The sequence below is a fragment of the Dryobates pubescens genome, chromosome 7 (genome assembly GCF_014839835.1).
Source record: "Dryobates pubescens isolate bDryPub1 chromosome 7, bDryPub1.pri, whole genome shotgun sequence".
Classification (NCBI taxonomy): Eukaryota; Metazoa; Chordata; class Aves; order Piciformes; family Picidae; genus Dryobates; species Dryobates pubescens.
In genome coordinates this window covers 7,808,049-7,828,244 of record NC_071618.1, presented here as the reverse complement: position 1 = coordinate 7,828,244, position 20,196 = coordinate 7,808,049, and the positions used below count along the sequence as shown (strand labels likewise).

General features: G+C 38.2%; 1 protein-coding gene across 1 annotated transcript in view; it reads right to left on the bottom strand.

The window, feature by feature from the left end:
- The window catches only part of TUBGCP3 (tubulin gamma complex associated protein 3), a 49,823-nt gene that overhangs the window by 9,164 nt on the left and 20,463 nt on the right, over positions 1 to 20,196 (bottom strand). The window contains exons 7-14 of the mRNA XM_009898714.2: positions 17,895 to 18,013; positions 14,566 to 14,691; positions 11,002 to 11,070; positions 7,314 to 7,446; positions 6,086 to 6,252; positions 4,312 to 4,422; positions 3,810 to 3,918; positions 60 to 249 (exon numbers count right to left, since the gene is read on the bottom strand). Of these exons, the coding sequence (XP_009897016.1) occupies positions 60 to 249; positions 3,810 to 3,918; positions 4,312 to 4,422; positions 6,086 to 6,252; positions 7,314 to 7,446; positions 11,002 to 11,070; positions 14,566 to 14,691; positions 17,895 to 18,013 (1,024 nt within the window). The remainder of the gene's footprint in view (positions 1 to 59; positions 250 to 3,809; positions 3,919 to 4,311; positions 4,423 to 6,085; positions 6,253 to 7,313; positions 7,447 to 11,001; positions 11,071 to 14,565; positions 14,692 to 17,894; positions 18,014 to 20,196) is intronic.

The window sequence follows — 20,196 nt, the reverse complement described above, 5'->3', positions numbered from 1 at the left end:
TTGATCACACATCTCAGAGCATCAGAAATTCACCATAACTACTCTTCCTACTTTCTTACTTGAGTAAGTCCATTAAATGCCTGATGAAGTCTCCTTGACCAAGCAGTAAGTAGCGTCTCATGGCCTGCATGTGTTCCAGTAAATTGTACTTCTTGTTGAGAACATCTAGGAGGTATTTGCTGGTCTCAAAATAAGCTGCATCGATTTTCTCTTGAAATGCACTTTCCAGATCTGTGAACAGATCAGCAGCTTAAGAAGGAGGGAAAAAAAAAAAAGAGTAGTTAAAATTAAATTAGTATTTTTCCAAAACTGCAGCAAAGAAGCTTTGGGATTGAAATAAAAGAATAGAAATTGCTATTTATTCTGATCCACGTTATACACTGGCCACAGCCAAAGTAAAAGCAAGTATACAGCAGCCCATACTTACACATTATTATTATTATTAATCTATGCCCATCTTGTACTTTCCAGTCAGAGCTCAAAAATTTTACCCAGACAGTAATGTTTTGGGTTTGTTTTTATTGTTGTTGTTTTCCTGCTTGCTGAAATACTCCAATTTACCAAATCAAATCATTTCATAGAATGGTTTGAGTTGGAAGGGACTTCAGAGATCATCTGGTTCCAACCTTGCCCACCATACACAGGGACACCTCCACTAGACCAGATTGTTCAAAGCTCCATCTAACCTGGCTTTGAACATTTTCAGGGTTGGAGAATCCACAGCTTCTCTGAGTAATCATCCAGTGCTTCAGTACCTTTGTGGTGAAGAATTTCTTCCCAATGTCTAATCTAAATTTAGCTTCTTCCACTTGGAAGCCATTACCCCTCATCCTGTCACTACATGCCTTTGTAAAAAGTCCCTGAAGAGACCTCCAGCTGCCCTGGAGGCCCCCCTTCAAATACTGGAAGGTTGCCATAAGGTCTACCCAAAGCCTTCTCCAGGTTGAACAACCCAAACTCTCTCAGCCTGTCTTCATAGTAGAGGTCATCTAGCCCTCTGATCCACTGTGTGACCCACCTCTGGACTTGATCTAACAGAGTCCAGAGCTGGACACAATATCCCAGGTGGGGTCTCACAAGAGTGGCGTAGAAGGGTAGAACCATCTCCCTTAACCTGCGTCCATGCTACTTTTGATGCATCAAGGACACTGTTGGTTTTCTGGACTGCCAGCTCACATTGCCGGCTTCTTGTCAACCAGCACCCCTAAGCTGTCCTCCTCAGGACTGCTCTCTATCCATTTGCAGGAGATGTAAAAGCTCAGAGTTTGGGAGAAGCTTGCAGGGGGAAACTAAATCAGAAGTCATAGAATCAATCAACATTCAGAACCTGTTTTCTTCTCCATGGTTAAGGGAGGGGGAAGAAAGGGCATTGCCATTTAGTAGGAAGCATATTTTACTTTTTTTCTACAACTACAAACTAATAAAGGGACTTCAGTAAGGCTGATGCGAGATAGCAAGAAGTGTGGCCTCTTCAGGCAACATGGACTGACAACTATGCTAAGATTCTGACCTTTCTCACTTTGAAAGGGTATACTCCCACAATTTTCAACTACACAGCTGTTGCTGTAAAGGTAAAAAAATTAAGATACAGGCACCAAATTAGTGTAAGACAGTGCACTGCTTGGCTCCAACATTAGTTTCAATCTGTACTGCAGACAGGAAATATTAAAACCAAATTTCATGTTGTTCTGATGAGATGCAGCCTCAATTAATAAAATTGACAATTTTGAATTGAAGAAAAACAGTGGGTCTAATTAAAAAAAAATAAAAAAATCACATTTTAATGAGGGAAACCTCACAAAAAGTCTGGTTCAGTGACATTCCCTGAAGTTTCCAAACTCTTCACTAAGTCAAGAAACTCGACAAGGAAACAAACATTTGGATAATTCTTTTCTTGACAAAATCTGGATATATTAGTAGGACATCATTATACTTCCAGAAAATATGTGCAAAATCATATCTGAGAAATTAACTCCATGATCTCCATCTTAACAATTACTCAGTTTTAATGAATGAGAGCTTACACACCATCTCCAGTTATTCTTTGCAGTGAAATTAGCATTGTCATGATGAAAAATAGCAAATAATAAACATCCATAGCAAAGAGACTTCAGGTATAAATGCTAAGCAAAGAAGGCAAGGTAAGGTGTAGGATGCTGCTACATCTGGGAGAAAGAACTATTTGTTTCCTTCTGGTGAAGGTGAGAGGTTGCTCTGCAGAGGGAACTCAATAGGCTGGACAGATGGGCAGAGTCCAACGGCATGAGATTGAACACATCTAAGTGCCGGGTTCTGCACATTGGGCACAACAACCCCATGCAGAGCTACAGGCTGGGGTCAGAGTGGCTGGAGAGCTGCCAAACAGAGAGGAACCTGGGGGTGCTGGTCGATGGTAGGCTGAACATGAGCCTGCAGTGTGCCCAGGCAGCTAAGAGGGCCAATGGCATCCTGGCCTACATCAGGAACAGTGTGGCCAGCAGGAGCAGGGAGGTCATTCTGCCCCTGTACACTGCACTGGTTAGGCCGCACCTCGAGTACTGTGTCCAGTTCTGGGCCCCTCAATTTAGGAAGGAGGTTGACTTGCTGGAACGAGTCCAGAGAAGGGCAACAAAGTTGGTGAGGGGTTTGCAACACAAGCCCTACGAGGAGAGGCTGAGGGAGCTGGGGTTGCTTAGCCTGGAGAAGAGGAGACTCAGGGGTGACCTTATTACTCTCTACAACTACCTGAAGGGAGGTTGTAGACAGACGGATGTTGGTCTCTTCTCCCAGGCAGCCAGTACCAGAACAAGAGGACACAGTCTCAGGCTGCGCCAGGGGAGGTTCAGGCTAGATGTTAGGAAAAAGTTCTGTGTGAGAGTGATTGCCCATTGGAATGGGCTGCCTGGGGAGGTGGTGGAGTTGCCGTCATTGGAGGTTTTCAGGAGAAGACTTGATGGGGTGCTTGGTGCAATGGGTTAGTTGTTTGGGTGGTGTTGGATTGGTTGATGGGTTGGACGCCATGATCTTGAAGGCCTCTTCCAACCTGGTTTATTCTATGTATATTCTATACCTTACTAGTGTAACTTTTTTAGAACTCATTTAATATACCAGAGAGTCACAGTATCACTATATCAGAATAACTGCAGATGGTGTGTAAGCTCTCATTCATTAAAACTGAAATCTCTTCTAAATAGAAAGAACCTGAAGGTATTCTGACAGGTAAGTTTTGGGTTAACATTCAACAGCTGGTGAATCCAATTTTAAGTCATCTTCCAAAATAATTTGACAAATTTTCCATACTCTCAATTTTCTTTGGACATATTGTAGCAGCAAAGTGCATTTACAGAAAGGCTTCTGTCCTGTCTGGTTTTATTGCTCCTTCTCTTACAAGCATTTGATTTATTTATTTTTTATTTGTAGAATTAATTCAGTATTGATACTGAAGTATAATGTATGATGTATATTTGATGAGAAGCCACAAATACTAAATTTTCACTGCAACAATCAAGAATATCCCTGCCCCCACTCCAGACCTCTCAACAAAGGTCAGTTGAAGACAGACTGGTTTCTGAATGGTTTCATTTATAAATCCAGTACACTCACAATCATCCAGCAAATCTATCAAATCAAGAAAATAAAATTATGCATATGCATCTTCAAACATCTTTTGTAAGAGGCAAGAATCCATTGAAGTACCTTTATTTTAGGGCAGAGGGGACTTTCATATTCCTTTCCACCCCATTATCCAACACATCAATTTGTAGTCTACCCCACATTATTACACAGAACTCAGTTCAAAGGCAAGAAGCTGACTAACGCTGATACTCTACCATCTTTTGAAGACTCTGATGATTTTGCCACAGCAATCATCTTTGTGGATGGAGTTTGATCATGGCAAACTTGATGCAAGAAGTTTATGGATTTTCCTATGAGGAGGACCTGAACAAAAAAGGATTTTTTCTTTTTTTAATAGGGATTTGCATAAAAGAAAATACCAAACAAAAAAGGCACTCTCAACCACCGATACAACATATTGTGTCATCTTTCTGAGCTTTTAGCTTTACAATCCCAGCCACAGCAACCCAGAACTTCAATGCTATCACAAAAAGGATTTCAAAACAACCTTCTTTTCCATTCTTCAGATCTCCTTAAACACAGCTTATCAGTCAGAGAACGGAAATGATCAACAGTCTTATAGTCTTCCTCAGCCAACAATTCTAAAATTCTTAAGACAACTATTTATTGTTAAATTTTGTCTTTATGTTCTCACTAGAAATCTAAACAGCAGAATGAGGCAAATAAAGCACCAAAGATCAACTTTTGACTTCATACCTTTTTTGATTGCTCCATTGTAATAAAAGAGGGGATCATTGATTTCCTCAAAGTATATTTGTCATGCCACAATCGATCAGTTTTAACTGTAGGATCTGAAGCTACAAAAAACTGTAGATTGAAATAAGAAACATGAATATAAACTGTCTCCCATAGTATTCAGAAAACTATAAAAATATTCTGAGTTGTTCTTTAAACTTGAAAAGAAAAATTCATAGCTAGCATGCAGAATTGTCCTAGCCATTGATATGTAAACTTTGAAGGATAAAAAGTTACTGAGCAGTCCAGATAATTTAATCTCCTCTGTACATTCTGAAACCTTACTGACCTCAGGGTAAAGTCTACCATCTGTAAAACATTCACTATAAAATATAGAAGTATACAGCATTTTCCAGCAATTATTTATACAGTTAGGGTAGGAGATAAAGTTCAGAATGTAAGTATAATTTGCCATTGTTTTACTCATTTGGTTCTATCTTACTCGTGCCCCTTTGGAATTCCTCCTATTTTAATAGATACAGAACTGTGAGGGAAAAAAAAAACAACAAAGCAAGCAACCAAAAAACCCCCAAGAAATCATGCAATTGAACCGGCGATTAAACGCGAACGTCTCTCAACTCCACACAGAGTCATTTCATTCGTAAGGAACTAAAACTACACTAAGTTTTCTTAAAATGATTTGTGGGTGGATTCTGTGCTCTGTCTTCATCCTCTCAGCCAAGATATCCATTTCTGGGACAAGAACTTTTTTCGCTGCCTCCAAATACCATTTCCAATTACATTTAGTCAAAGACCATGTCTGTAGTATGAAAATATTAACTTCCAGTATATCACATCCAACAGTGAATTTCAGTATTAAGAACACGGAGTGCACATGTACCTTTTTTTTAAGGGATGAAAGTGAATTAATTAAACAAAACCCCAAACCCCCAACATCTCAAATACCTGAGGAAAAAAGTAAAGTCTGTTTTACACTTCTAGTCATATAGATTCATAGACACTCCACACAAGTCTACTAATGCTGACCTTAAAGATCAGCTGTAGGTAACACCTGTGCTCATTTTAATTTTCCCCCAGAGAGTATCAGAAATCAGACAGTATGTTTCAGTCTCAAGTTAAGTTACCCAGATGTGTCTCTTCAGCTTCTTGGAACCAAAAAGAATAAAACTAAAATGCCATTTTAATAAGACTGTACTGATTTGTGAGAGCTTAAAAAGGCATTAAAACATTTCTAAGAAAAAGGACAATTACTAGAACTTGCCATTACAGAAGTCACAACAAATAACTGTGGAGTTTCTAGAAGAACTCTGGAACCATACATCTCTTGTACCCAGTTCGACAAACTGAAGTCATTTATGAAATCGAGGATAACACTACGTAATCAGAGTACAATAATCTGACCATTATTTGAAATACAAGGCTTGCATTCTAAACAGTTACAAAAGAACTCTTCATAAGCAAGACAAGATAGAGAGATGACTTCCATCTCTCTTCAGAAACAAGCAGTTAGTGTTAGTCCACCATTCTGCCTCTACTTAACAGACCCAGGATACAAGTCACTGAAGACAACAGACTGCAACATTGCAATCTCCACACATCACACTGAGTCCACAGAGAATCATATTTTTTGTTGTTACCGTATATATTACTTGCTCACATGTTTTACATTTCCATCACAACCTGCTTCTCAAATTCTCCTCTGAGCTTCCCACAGATTATACTCCCACAAACCAAATGAACAGAGATAAAATATTTATTCTATCAGACACATTACCTCGTGGTACGTGTCCTCCAGCTCTCCATCATAAATCCAGCGATACAGGAAATTGAGTACAGGATGGGACACCAGGCCAAGAATGTGTTGAACCAGAGATCTCATGTAGGGATCTCCTGTTTTAGTATAGGCATGAACTGCCGAGGCTAGCTCACCACCTTTTCTCCCTATAAGATTCCGATAGGGAAGAGGAACAGAAAGTATGAAGGAAAAAAATACACAAACATTTAAATTCAGCAAGCATTAGTTTTAGCTAGTCATGTCTGTCTCAGAGCTTGCTGCACAGCAACTCTAAAATGCAGCAAAAGTACACATTCTAGTGTTAACAGGGTTAACAAAACTTCATCTTTCCTGTCTCTTGGTTACAGTTCCCCCTTTAAGTCTTACCTCCTGTTGTCTTGCAATTGAAGAGGTTGCCAAAGACCAAGCAACCAAAAATACCCCCAAAACCAAACAAAACCCCACCCAGACCTAGTAATTGTTTTGCCGTTATGCTGCACAGTTTCAAGGAGCCGTAGCACTCAAAATTTTTAAGAATGTCTTAAAAACAAAGCACACATTTTTTTCAAAATCATTACCAATTCCAAAAGTCAAGATAAAAGAGATGTTGTAAGCTTTTTTGAAGATGCACTTCCCAGAGGGGCACAATCTCCATTTATTATCAAAGACAGCAAAGCTGAAGTACCCTCAGGGAGAAGCATAGCCTAAGTTACTGGCCAAAGTTTTGGTCTACATCACCAGCTCTCCTGGGCATTTACTTGGGGATTACCAAGACAGCCATGTGCTATTTGCAGATTTGTAAAGTTTTGCAGTTCCACGTGAATTTGCAAACAAGTGACAAATGACTCCGATATGCCACCATATAGAGAGCAACAGTATACTTTACATAGTGAAGAGAATAAGCCAACCATTCCATAGTGTATTAGTGGGGTTTTTAATAGTGTAGCATTCTCTGAAAAATGACAAAAATTGGGTAAGTGAAAACAACATGAAAAGTGCATGCTTAAAAAATGGAGAATTTCATAAGCAGATTCTAGCTTTTTAAAAAAAGCAAAAAGAGCACTACAATTCATCAGATTTGCTTAAACTAAGAGAGAAAGAACCCTCTGGATTAGCTTAATTTTCTAAAAAGAAGCAACAGTAATATTATTGAATCCATTTTTGGCATGCAGAACCACTCAAAATTATGTTAACTTCCCCAGAAATATTAAATTAATGTAAAACAGACCTTGACAGTGATCAACAAGCGCTGCAAGGGTCTTTAGCCTTATTTTAGGATCGTAAGTCCAGACTAGAAGGCGGCGAAGCGTTAAACTGCTCTCAAGTCCCAGATTCACACCCTGATCATCTTCCAATTGCAACTGACCAAATCAGAAACAGATAGACGTATCAAAGAACACAACTGGCAACACTGAAGAAGTGTTCTTTCACAGTTCTTGTTCTGAAGTTAACTTTTTACTAATACACTTGAAATACAAAGCATTATGTTTTCTCTCATGAAATCACTAGCCCAAAATCCAAGAGCCACACAAGCAGAAATACAGCATCAAGCTCAAGTTAAAGGATAGAGACAAGCAGAAGTATAAGAGGGCAGACACAGCACAAAGGACAAGAAAGTTAAAAGAAGCCAAGGTGACAGTCACAGGAGGAAAGAAGAGCAAAGTAGAAGGGAGCAGAGATCCTGAAAAACAGTAATGACTAGCCAAGGAGATGGTCAGAATGGAGTAAAGAAAAACATCTAAAGGAAAAGAAGGTCCTAGGAGGCAAAATTTTTATTACTGCACAGTCAACTGCTTTTAATTCAACATGGGACAGATTCTGTCTAATGTCTTCCCTCAGAAGCTATCATAACCTATCTATATAGTAAGATTAAGGAGTTGCTACCATTGGAAAAAAAACAACCAAACCCCACAACACATTAAAAGCTGTGACAAGAAGAATCCGTCACATGGAAAATGAAAGCCACATATTTGCATCTGAGTTGCAAATGCCTAGCTTGCTCAAGTACAGATGTGGTAAGCAGGACTAGAATATAATAGAATAGACCATGTTGGAAGAGACCTTCAAGATCATCGCGTCCAACCCATCAACCAATCCAACACCACCCAAACAACTAACCCATGGCACCAAGCACCCCATCAAGTCTCCTCCTGAAAACCTCCAATGACAGCGACTCCACCACCTCTCCGGGCAGCCCATTCCAATGGGCAATCACCCTCTCTGTATAGAACTTCTTCCTAACATCCAACCTAAACCTCCCCTGGCACAGTCTGAGACTGTGTCCTCTTGTTCTGGTACTGGCTGCCTGGGAGAAGAGACCAACATCCGTCTGTCTACAACCTCCCTTCAGGTAGTTGTAGAGAGTGATAAGGTCACCCCTAAGTCACCTTTTCTCCAGGCTAAGCAACCCCAGCTCCCTCAGCCTCATTTGTAGAATTCAGGATGTCAGAGGATGCTCAGCTCCTCTAATGGCATTTACAGATCTACCTTCCTCAAATTTGTACAATCCCATTTTTGAGCTTTTTGCCATGACATCCTAAGGAAACTAATTTTTAAAGTTGGCTACTCTTCTGTTTTATACCACTCTGCCTTACCTTCTCCAGATCACCAACTACAACCAGTGCAAGCACCTAATGATCCTTCTCCAGCCAGCAGTGTGACCTTGTGCTTCCCAACCTCTAAATCACAAGAAAAATCTCTCCTCCACTCCTTTCTTTCAGCCTTTGAGGAAGAATTTTGCCAGGAGCTTCTTGAAAAAAGATCTGTACACAACATGCCTCTGGGATCCCCTTCAGTGAGGTGCAGAGGAACATTCCCAGAGACTCTAGTCTGTCAGCGCAGCAAACCTTTACATTACAGGCAACATACTGACTGTTCCCTACCAGAACGAATTTAATCAATGGGCTCAATACACTCATGCACTCTACCACTGGAAATTAATCTGGCAAGGAACATTAAGAGCAGCAAGAAAAATATGGGTCCAACTACTTGCTACAGGAAAAATGGAAAAGGCTGAAGTACTTTATGATTTCTGTGCCTTGTTGGTTTTGTTATGATTTGCTGTTGGGAATACCAGACCTCACCTGAAATCATACGGAACATCTGTAATAAGAGAGACTTATTCCGAGTGGAGAAAGATTAAATTAGAGACAAACTAGGTATACCAAAGTCCATGAGACCTGATGGGATGCACTCAATAGTGCTGAGGGAACTGGTGCCACTTTAAGGTTTGATTATGTTTGCAGTATCATGACAATCAGAGGGTGTTCCTGACAACCAGGAAAAGTAAGTGTCACTCCTTCAAGAAGGAATATCTGAAGAACTACATATCATGGAGACTCAACTCATTCCATGGGATGGTGACACAGCAATGAATTCTAGAAACCATTTCTGAACACAAGGAGGACAAAAAGCTTTTCTCAGGAAGAAGAGCTCAGGGAATAGAAGAGGAAGGGGGGACATTCTTGGTGGTGAAGTCTATCTTCCCAAGCAAGGGTTAAGTGTGCTGCAGCCAGGAAGTGTCTGGGCATCTGCCTGTTTATAGGAAGTAGTGAATGAATTCCTTAATTTGCTTTGCTTGCACACACAGCTTTTGCTTTCCCTATTAAATGGTCACTGACTTGATTGACTTCTCTTTCTGCCTTCCTTCTATTTTATTTCCATTCCTTCAGACAGGGGTGAGCAAGAGGCTGGGCGAGTGTTTGGCCACTGGCCAGGGTCAACCCACCACAAAAGCAAATGCAGATTGAAAGTAAGTGATGTCAGAACTTTCCTTTCATTTTCCCCTTGCAGGCTTCCCCTCCCACCAGACTCATCTCTTTGTGAAAGGTTTATTGGAACAGTTAAAGTCAGAGAAAGCTCCATTTCCAAAGAAATCATAAATATTTTCATGGTTGAGAAGTTTTAGAAGTTAGAATAAATCAAAGCCCCAGCAAATCAAGAGAACTAATATATTTTGGACAGAGCAGGAAATAATTATTAAAATTCTAACTGAATAGTAAGCCAGAAAAAAAGACACCACACAAGTAAAAAGTACACATGACAGGCATTCCAAAAGATAAGAAAGTTAAAGAACTGCAACTGATTCAAAAGGAATAGATGCTTTGAAAACATTTATAGAGTCTGCAACTCAAACTACAGATTATTATTTTTTTTAAAGTTGGAATTTTAAACAACATTTTCATCTAACTTTAGGTCAATTCCCAAAATAAACTTTTCTCAATTACAAATAATTAACTGCTTCAAAGTCCCATTTGGAAAAAACAACAAACCAACCAACAAACAAAACAAACAAACACCACCACAAACAAAAAACCAAACACAACACCACAGATGCAACCAAAACACCCCAAAAGCCTAAGCAGAAAAAAAATAATCTAATTTTTATTTTCTTGGGGCATGTACCTATAAAGATTTGTGGACAGACTTCAAGGTTATCGGTACTGAGTTAGTCTATATATGACAGAAAAATAACAAAACACTGAAACATCTTACTCAATACAACAGAAGGAACAAGGAAAACACACATACTGCCCCAGACAGAACAAAAACTTGTAAGTGTTGTTACTAGCTGCTGAACCATGCAATGCTTGAAGTACAGAAAGATTTTTTTTTTTTCCCCCCTTCCTTCAAAGATGTGTCCTGCTGTTTGGGATTTGAATGATCAAGACATCACGCAAGATGAAACTGACAAAAAGAATGCATTATATTCCTTATGTAATGCATCGAACAACAGTGAATTTCTAAGAGAAAAATATTGTTACACACATCCAAGAGTAAGAAATGTAGTACAAATTACAGAGAACTGAATAAAAACTGTGGTACATCCTTTTCTTTCTAACAGGATACAAAGGTATAACCTTTAAGAGATAATGTAAAGCAAAATAAGAAACTTCAATAAGAACCACTTAACTTACCTGAGAATGTAAAACAGACAGAAGTCGGTAGTATTCTTTAAGTTCCTGATGTAAGGCTGCACAAAAACTCTGTAAGAGAAAAAGAAAAAAAAAGGGGGGGGGGGGGGGGGGGGGGAGGAAATCAGTGAAAAAAAAATAAATCTTTCTGTTCAACCTCGAATAACTCATACCCTATCACCACACTGTGAAGTTAGTAATTTCCTAAAAGGAATCAAGCTACAAGCTTCAGCACAAAAGGCAACTCTTAGAAAACTGGCCAACATTTAAGTGCTTCCCTAAGAGATGTACAAACCTCTTCCAAGAATATATACACTCTACACACTGTCAAGTGACTTTCTGTTTCATGCTGTCTTAATTCTATCACCATGAATTAAACTATGATAAGCTTAACTCTCAACAAAATGACTATCGGGATGTGCAAGTCATAACATGATCCAAAAGAAATTTTCTTTAGTAAATTATATAAAATAGAGCATGTAGTAAATTATTGGGATTTCAATTTCAAGAAAGCCTCTAATAACAGAGCACAGAAGTTAGGCAATCATTTATATTTATAGTCCTATAGACTGCAGAACACTACCAAGAAAACACAATGCTCATAAAAGAATACTCCCAAGTAGGTGATATTGGATCAAGTACTTTAAATGTTTGCCTTTTCACAGTTGACAGGCATACATGATTCTTCACTTGACACAGAGGAAATGAGTAATGCTAAATATACCCTAAAAAAAAAAAAATAATAAAAATTATATATCTGCAAAATGTGCAGATGTTACCAGGCAGGCCTGAACCAAAGTGAAGATCCTACTGTGTAAAACAACTCTAAGCACAGCTGCTTTGGGAGGCTTAAAAATAAATGCATAAATGAAGATTTTAAAAACAAGTCCTGAACGGATATTTGTTTAGTAATGGAGAGCTTTCCATGGTTTGGGGTACTGGAGTTTTGCAATTTTCTTAGCCTGACATACAGACTGAAAAATATCCTGCAACATACTTTCTAAATCAAATTTACTATATGGTTCGTTAATTTGGGACAGAGTTAAATATTTTGGACTTCAAATATTCGGGGGTTTTTAAAAATTGTTTCTTTGTTGTGAAGACTATTTCCATACAGACATACAAGTTCTTCAGAGCTGATTTCTTAACCAATTCTCAGCTAATGATCTTGACGTATTTTTTAAATGGACTTTTTAGAATGGGGATTCCCCAGGACATTCCCCTCAGTTCCTTTTATAATTATGACAGTCCAAATCATTTGGAAAAGATAAGGAAAATCTCACCAAAAAAACCCAGGATCTTTAAGTAAAAAAATTTATCCACTAGAGTATGTACAAGGAAGCAATCATTACTACATGCACAGAGAGAAAATAAATGTTTCCTGTTAAGAGGCCTACCTACTAGGAGGCTAAAAAGACCAAAGAGAAAAAATAAAAACTAACAACATTAATCCTGCCATTTTATCTTTTATCAAGAAAGAGGGTTCCTTTTTTCAATTCTGCATTATAAATTAAAGAAATTTGAAATTAATTTTATTCCAGAGGAAACTGAAGGGCAAAAAGAAATCCCCATGCAGCTCCCCTTTTCATTTCTTCTCACTTGCTTCTTCAGTATATTTTTGAACCTAGTAAAGTAGCACTTGTCAAGATAGAGGGCAGAGTAGAGCCGCCAAGAAAACATTCAAAGGCACTATACAGCTGCTCAAAAAGTGAGAACAATAGTCACTGACTTTAGCAGACAAAAGGATTTACTTTGGCCATCAACCTTTCACAGGAGCATTAGGCGTTAAAATTCACAGCCCTTGCCAATTCCTGCTTCATGAACTACAGATTTTTGTTTCCCAAACTGTCACAGAAAACTGGACACTGTCCTAGAATTTTCATTTGCTGTGCAGTAGAAGAGAATTCAGGAAAGAAACAAAATGCAGTTGAAGAGGAAAAAACCTAAAAGCCCACTATCTCAACTGGCTCTAAATGGGCAAAATGTCAAAATATAAGTTCTATTTAATTGCTGATTATTCTTTTTGCTTTCTAAGGACAAAGTAATGATTAGATACTAAGCAGCAAAGGCAGAAAAAAGCAATGTTAAAGTATACTATATTCTTACATCGTTACTCCTAATAATTGTCAATATCTGACATTTTGCATGGCAAACCCAGTCACCAGAATCATAATGAAAGAGGTAAAAACATCTTATCTTACATGTGCTTTACACAAGCATTCTTTGAAAACAGTAAGCAAAAGATGCTTTATAATGCACAATATATTCTTGTGCTAAATTCTAAATTGCACAGTGTACAGCACCTGAAACTGTCAGCTATAAAAGCCTTGAAGAGCAGCAGTATATACTCTTTTTGCTCAAATACTGACAGCAGGAGCAAAATATGTTTTATTTCCACATTTATGTCCAAGAAATACATTTAAGTGTGCCTCAAGCAAAATTAACAGCATTAGAGATATGCAGATTAAGCTAGTTAACTACACAGCATTCTGCAAATTATTTGAAGCCAGTATGTGGTAGCTAAGATATTGCACATTTAAATTCATTGAAGAACTAAAGTTCTCCCCTTGCTGGAAACTTGAAGATTAAAGCCAGAAACAGTAAAAATAAGTATAAGGAGGAAGCTACTAGGTAAGGTATAAGAAAGTTCACCCAGATATAAGGGGGAGAATCTGAAGAAAATGCATATACAGTAGCACTACCATATAAAACATGGAAATTAGCATTGGATCACTAGAATAATAATTACGTAACTAGAAGGGTTACTTAGAATAAGAGACAGAAGGGAACAGAATAAAACATTAGGAAAATAGGAAGCACTACAGTGTCTCTACTGACCTCTTAAGAAAAATTAGATTGAAGGGAGAAGCACTTCAATTTCTTGGCAGATTAGGTAGGATGTTATGGCTAGAGGCAAGGATAACATTTCTGTTGACTCAGAAGGGATAATATCCAGTTTTACAGAGGGAGCAAGTGAGAGGAAACGGGAATGCTTTAGCAGTAAATGTGCTTTTGGGTATTACAGCAGCTGTGAAGTTACTGTAGACTACAAACCATGATGATGAAACCTATAAAAACAAAAATTAATATTCTTTTGACGCCGTATTCAAAAGAAAGGGCAAAAGATAATGGGCTATTTGCATTTTATCTAAGGTAGCGTAGTGTTAACACATGAACATCAACATTCGCTGACGAGTGTCTCCTGCATAGCACATTAACAAACTGGAGATGAATTAGCTCAGGGATGCCACCATAGCATTTAAGCAGTGTTTTTGTTTGTAAACCTGCATGAATACTTGAGAATTTGTTTATTTTATTTTTTTTAAGAGAGAAGGAATCTATGCACGAGGCATTCCAGCTACAAATAACAGGACAACTTACAATCAGCAAGAGCAAATGCCTTTCCCTTGCCTTCAGACTACAACCCATACCAAAAGAGGCAGTCTATAAAAGGAGTAAATCACAGAATGAGTGATCCAAGCTCCAAAGGACTGCATTTACTCAGCAGTTTCTAAGGAAAAACAAGACCAAGATGTTGTAGCAAAATCAGTTCTTCAGTTGACCAACCTGTCCCACAAGGCCAAATGCACGATCCAAACTCCTCTGGTCTGTGTACTTTCTTATTTTATTATGTAGCCATCCCAACTCTGCAAGTCTGCTTGTAGTATCCCTGAGAGATTTGGATAAGCTCACCTACAAATTTAGCAGAAACAATAACTCACAATGAAGTCAAATCTACCATGCCAATACTTGTTTCTTCACAAAAGCCCCTCCATCTCAAAACAAATCAGTTGAGAAAACAATTATTTCACATTCCACAGCAGAGATTGTGCTAAGAGAAAAAAAATTAAGAAAAGCATGTAATTAGCACAAATTTATATGCACAAGTGGTGAAAAGACAGCAGAAACAAATTACTGGCAACTTTGTGACTTTCACTTCTGGAAATCTTAATGTAGCAGTATTCATACACTGCTTTTACATTAGGCAATTTTGGCAGTAACAACAAGATTTTCAGAAAAGAGGAAGAATTCTGAAGTTTTATGATGTATAACCACACTTCATCTTACCCTAATAATCAACAGGACTAAAAGTATTAAGAGCTCTAGAAGTGCAGTCAATGACTGAAACTAATGAAGAAACCTAAAGAAAGTAGTTATTACTATATGTGAAACAAACCTTTAATAAAAGGGAAACAACCCAATGTCAAACTAGACATGAAAAACCTAAACGTGGAGAATCTAAATTCCAAGTTAAAGTTTAATCCAGCAGTAACAGCTTTTATAAACTATTTAATCATCTGCTGCTACTCTGCTTCTACTTTTCTTACTTCACTCTGCAAGCCTGCCCCAGTTCCAACATCCTAATTAACTCCTATTAAAGTTTTAATCTGAATCATCATACTTCTTCCTTTAAATTCCCAACATGTAGGACACTCCTTCCTGTTGTTCCTACTTGAGATTTGCTTCTACCACATTTTGTCACACTACCCAAAAGCACTATCAAGTTTTTAAAACTGGAAAAACCACAACACACAAAACCCAACCAAATAATCTTATTGACTAATACACTAGGCCAAGAGACAGATACTGACTTTTGACCACAGTGATTGAGACTATCTCACCTCTATAAACAATTTTAACTTGGAGAAATAGAATAGACCAGACCAGACCTTCGAGATCATTGCGTCCAACCCATCATCCAACACCATCTAATCAACTAAACCATGCAACCAAGCACCCCATCAAGTCTCCTCCTAAACACCTCCAGTGATGGTGACTCCACCACCTCCCCAGGCAGACCATTCCAATGGGCAATCACTCTCTTCCTAACATCCAGCCTAAACCTACCCGGGCGCAGCTTGAGACTGTGTCCTAACAATCCAAAGTAAGGAAGTGCTCTAAGAAGCTAAACAGACTGACAAAACTGGAAATTCAGCCCATTCATTAAGCCTTTTAGTTAGCAGTACAGGCATTTTCTAAGGAAAAAGAATAATCAACTACAGAGTGTTAACCACAGCAATGTGGGTTTGAACCTGGTAGCAGCACTTAGTTTTAAGACCAGAATTCTGCCCATGGCCCTCATTTAGATATTGAGTCACAGCTTTAACTTCTTGAGTAACTTCTATAGGATAAATTCTAGAACAAACAAGCATAATTTAACAGTTAGAAACTCTGTCTGCAGCTAAAAATCAAAAAGACAACATATGAACTATTAAGAAGACTGCAATGACAGTACAACACACATTCATTTGACTCAAACAAGGAACAAGCAAAATCGGTTTAGTGTCATGATATTTGTATCTCCTAGATCCAGTCAGAAGCTGCTAGCTTACACAGTGCTGAGTATCGCCAACAGACTTAACACTGACATTAGGAAATGTTCAGGCAAGAGTAACAGCATGGAAAGTGTTACTTTCTGTAAAAAAAAAAAAACAGACTGTTTACAATTGCATTTTCCTCCTGTAGCTGAGGAAAAATGCTTTGACTACTATTTTGCCTAACATGCAGTCACCACAGCTAAAGGAGGCATGCTCTTGGTCGTCCCTGTTCATCAGAAAAAGTTACAGCTGCAGCTCTAGTCAGTCAAGTAATTTCCTCTTCACTGAGTCCTGCACTTCATTAGAAGTAGCTCTTCCAATAAGGAAGAAGGATGTAAGACCTCACTAAAATAAATGAAGATACAAAGTTCTCAGGAAAAAGCATCACTGACTGCAAACCACCTGAACAATTAAACTCCCTGTGTTAACTGAATTAGGAACTCAAAGTTCTTCACCTCCAACTAGCCTATTTGATATGAAAGCTACACAGAAACCTAATTAAACCTGTGGTGCCAATTTTGCAACTTTTCTCCATGTTCCTCCAGAAAAATCTATTACACTATCATTCTTTTGCCATATATAATCTAACCTTATATATGGAGCATAATTAACTCAGTGCAGGTGTTGAGGAATTACAAACTTTGCAATATCTACAGGTACAGTAAATAACATCTTTAAGAATCTGATTAGCAATAAGATTTAACTGATACAATGTTGTTGATGTTTTTCATTTTTTTCTCCACTAGACAGCCCTAAACATCACTGTAAAGTAACAGAGAGAACAGCTATATATTGTCTGCTACATAATAATAGCAAAATATGTGCTCTTGACAAAGGAACTAGCCCAAAATCTATTCCCCACCATTGTGACAATGTGGCATAGTCCTAAAAAGTTCTTCATACAAGTGAAAATCTGAAGCATTGCCTTTCCATTTAAACAACATGAAAACCAATTAGGAAGCTGAAACTGACCTGTGATGCAGCACTGCCTAAATGCTGCTAAAGCAACTAGTGCCTGTTTTTTTATTGTTGTTGTTCTTTGCTTAGCTGACTCAATCTCACCCTTGGCTTTTTTTCCCCCACATTGGAAATATGCTTAACATCTCACTACTGTCATGCAAGATCATCTCTCTCTTGTTCCTCTACCCCTTTTTGATACCCTTCTTCAAATCCACATCAATTGGATTTTCTACCAACAACAGGAGCTGAAAGCACTTTCTTCATCTTTATCATCAGTGCTTTTTTGGGTAATCCGCATGATCCCATCTGATCACTTATGAACTGTAATCAAGGTCATAGCATCAAGCAGCTAGCTTCCATTCCACATCTCAGGCTTTTAAATCTGTCCAGTCAAATTGAGGTCAAAAATCTGTACTTGCTTTATATTCATCCTTACATACTGTGGAAGAAAAATGATGATAAAAATCCTCAAATTAAGCCATAATTTAGGAGTCTTTGTACTGGCTTAATAGCTGAGAATCTATTCATATCTATGATGATACTATTATTTTTCAACATGTCTTTCATGGCTGTGTTTCCCCTCTGCTCACATATGAAATACAAGTGACCATACAGTACCTTTCCCTCCACTTTATAGCAATTTTCAGAATTGCACATTTTGATGTTTTTGCCATCTATTCCCTGGAAGACATACAAAACATCTCTTACAAGGTTTGCTTCGGTTATTTCAACAGATCCTAGAAAGAAAAGAAAAGAAAGAAAAAAAATCAAACACAAAAATATTTAGATTTGTTAGGACAGCAAGTTTGGATTACAACTTCAAAAAACTGTTTAGAAGCCTAGATTAAAAAAAAAAGCCCATGTTTATAATCTGTAAAGAAATGTTTTAAAGTCCTCTTAACAACTTGTCAGAAAAGCTAAGAATTCACCTTACATGCCTTTACCGATACCTGGAATTCTCTCAGAGCAGGTCAGCTTGTATGGCACTGGCCATCTTATGTTTTAAGCAACACTTCAGCTAGTCCTTGTTATCTTTTCTGATTCAATGATCAGTGCAACTTCCAAGGCAAGCACTGTAACAACTTTACCATTCTTCAAACAAACAGCTGAGGGAAATGATTCTCACACTCTACTCTGCTCTCCTAAGACCCCACCTGCAGTACTGCATCCAGTTCTGGTGCCCCCAGCATAAATAGGACATAGAATTGCTGGAGTGGGTCCAGAGGAGGGCCACAAAGATGATCAGAGAGCTGGAGCACCTCCCCATGGGGACAGGCTGAGAGAGCTGGAGCTGTTCAGCCTGGAGATGAGACGGCTCCATGGAGACCTTATAGCAGCCTTCTAGCAGTATGTGAAGGGGGCCTACAAAAAAGCCAGGAAGCAATTTTTAACAAGGGCTGCTTGTGACAGAGCAAGAGGCAATGGTTTTAAGCTTGAGAAGGGCAGATTTAAACAGAATATTAGATAGAAACTCTTTACAGTAAGGGTGGTGAGACACAGGAACAGGTTGCTCAGGAAGGTCATAGGTGCCTCCACCCTAGAGGTGTTCAAGGCCGTGCTGGATGAGGCCTTATGCAAACCAGTCCAGTAGCATGTGTCCCTGCTCACGGCAGGGGAGTTGGAACTGGATGATCATTAGGGTCCCTTTCAACTCAGTCATAGATGCATAGAATTGTTTGAGTTGTTAAAGAAGACTTAGAAAACAACCTCTTCTACATCCAGCTAGAAAAACAAAAGAGTTAATTCAGAAGAGCGAGCTGCTTGTTTAATATGGGCTTTCAATCACCATCAACTGCACAACAGCTATAGAGCAGGTAAACAGTAAAGTGTAAATATTGTTTCTGAAGATAGATACACATTTGGTTTAGTGAAGCTTTTGCTATTGCAACATACAGTTTGCTTCTGGCATGTGTCTCTGGACTGAGGTTAGATTATACTTAAGAATTCTGATATTTATTGATTTGAAGGAAACAGAAGACTGAAAATGCTGTGCAGGCGACTGCAATTACGTCCTCTTTTTCTGGGAAAAACAGCACTATCTGCTTTAACTTCATTTAAGATGTCCAGAATAAAACTATTTTAACAATGACTAATGTAGAAATTTAAAGGCTGCAATTATGCTTCTTCCAAATTTGACAGCACTCTCACTCTTGTCACTCTACCTCCTCAACAATCCACTTTCCCAAAATAAAAGCAACAACAAAAAAATTTACCGTCTTATTTTGACAAAAGTAGCCATTACCTCAATAGGCTGTTTAAAACTCAGTCTCCCTTAATAATACTAACATGTTCATGGGAATAGTTAGCCCCTTTTAGGAATGCTTAGTGAAATGGTAAAGATTCAAGTGCAAGCTTCTTTAATTAGTAAATGACAGAGCAGGTATTAAAATCAACCATACAACACCCTTGATAATACTGCCTGTGTAGGCATAGCAGTGATGTCCCTCAGATAGACCAGTGAAATTTTCTTTCATCTCTAACCTGTTGCTTTGCACACTGTTACTCAGAAAGATGCTGGCAGATAGACTATAGTTTATCTTCTAACTATCCATGCTTCTTTATACAGGAATTATTAGGAAAAAAAAAACACCACCACAAACATGAAACTCCACATATCTTTCTTTGCTAGACAGTAAGAGCACTGCAGGATGACATCTGCCACCAGTCTCTTATTCAGAAGTCTCCCACTTTTACTGTAAAACTAGAATGAGTTGGAACTTGAACAATTGCCACAAAGATCATCTGTTAAACAATTTCTCCTTAAGTTACACTTGTGTTAATTCAGAATAGATCCCCCAGGTATCATTGTGAAGCTTATAGCCACTTGAAGAAATAAATTAGTAATATTTACCTAATTTTATTTACTAACAATATTTTGTCAATTACTCTAAATACAACCACTGTAAGTAGTGTGGTAATA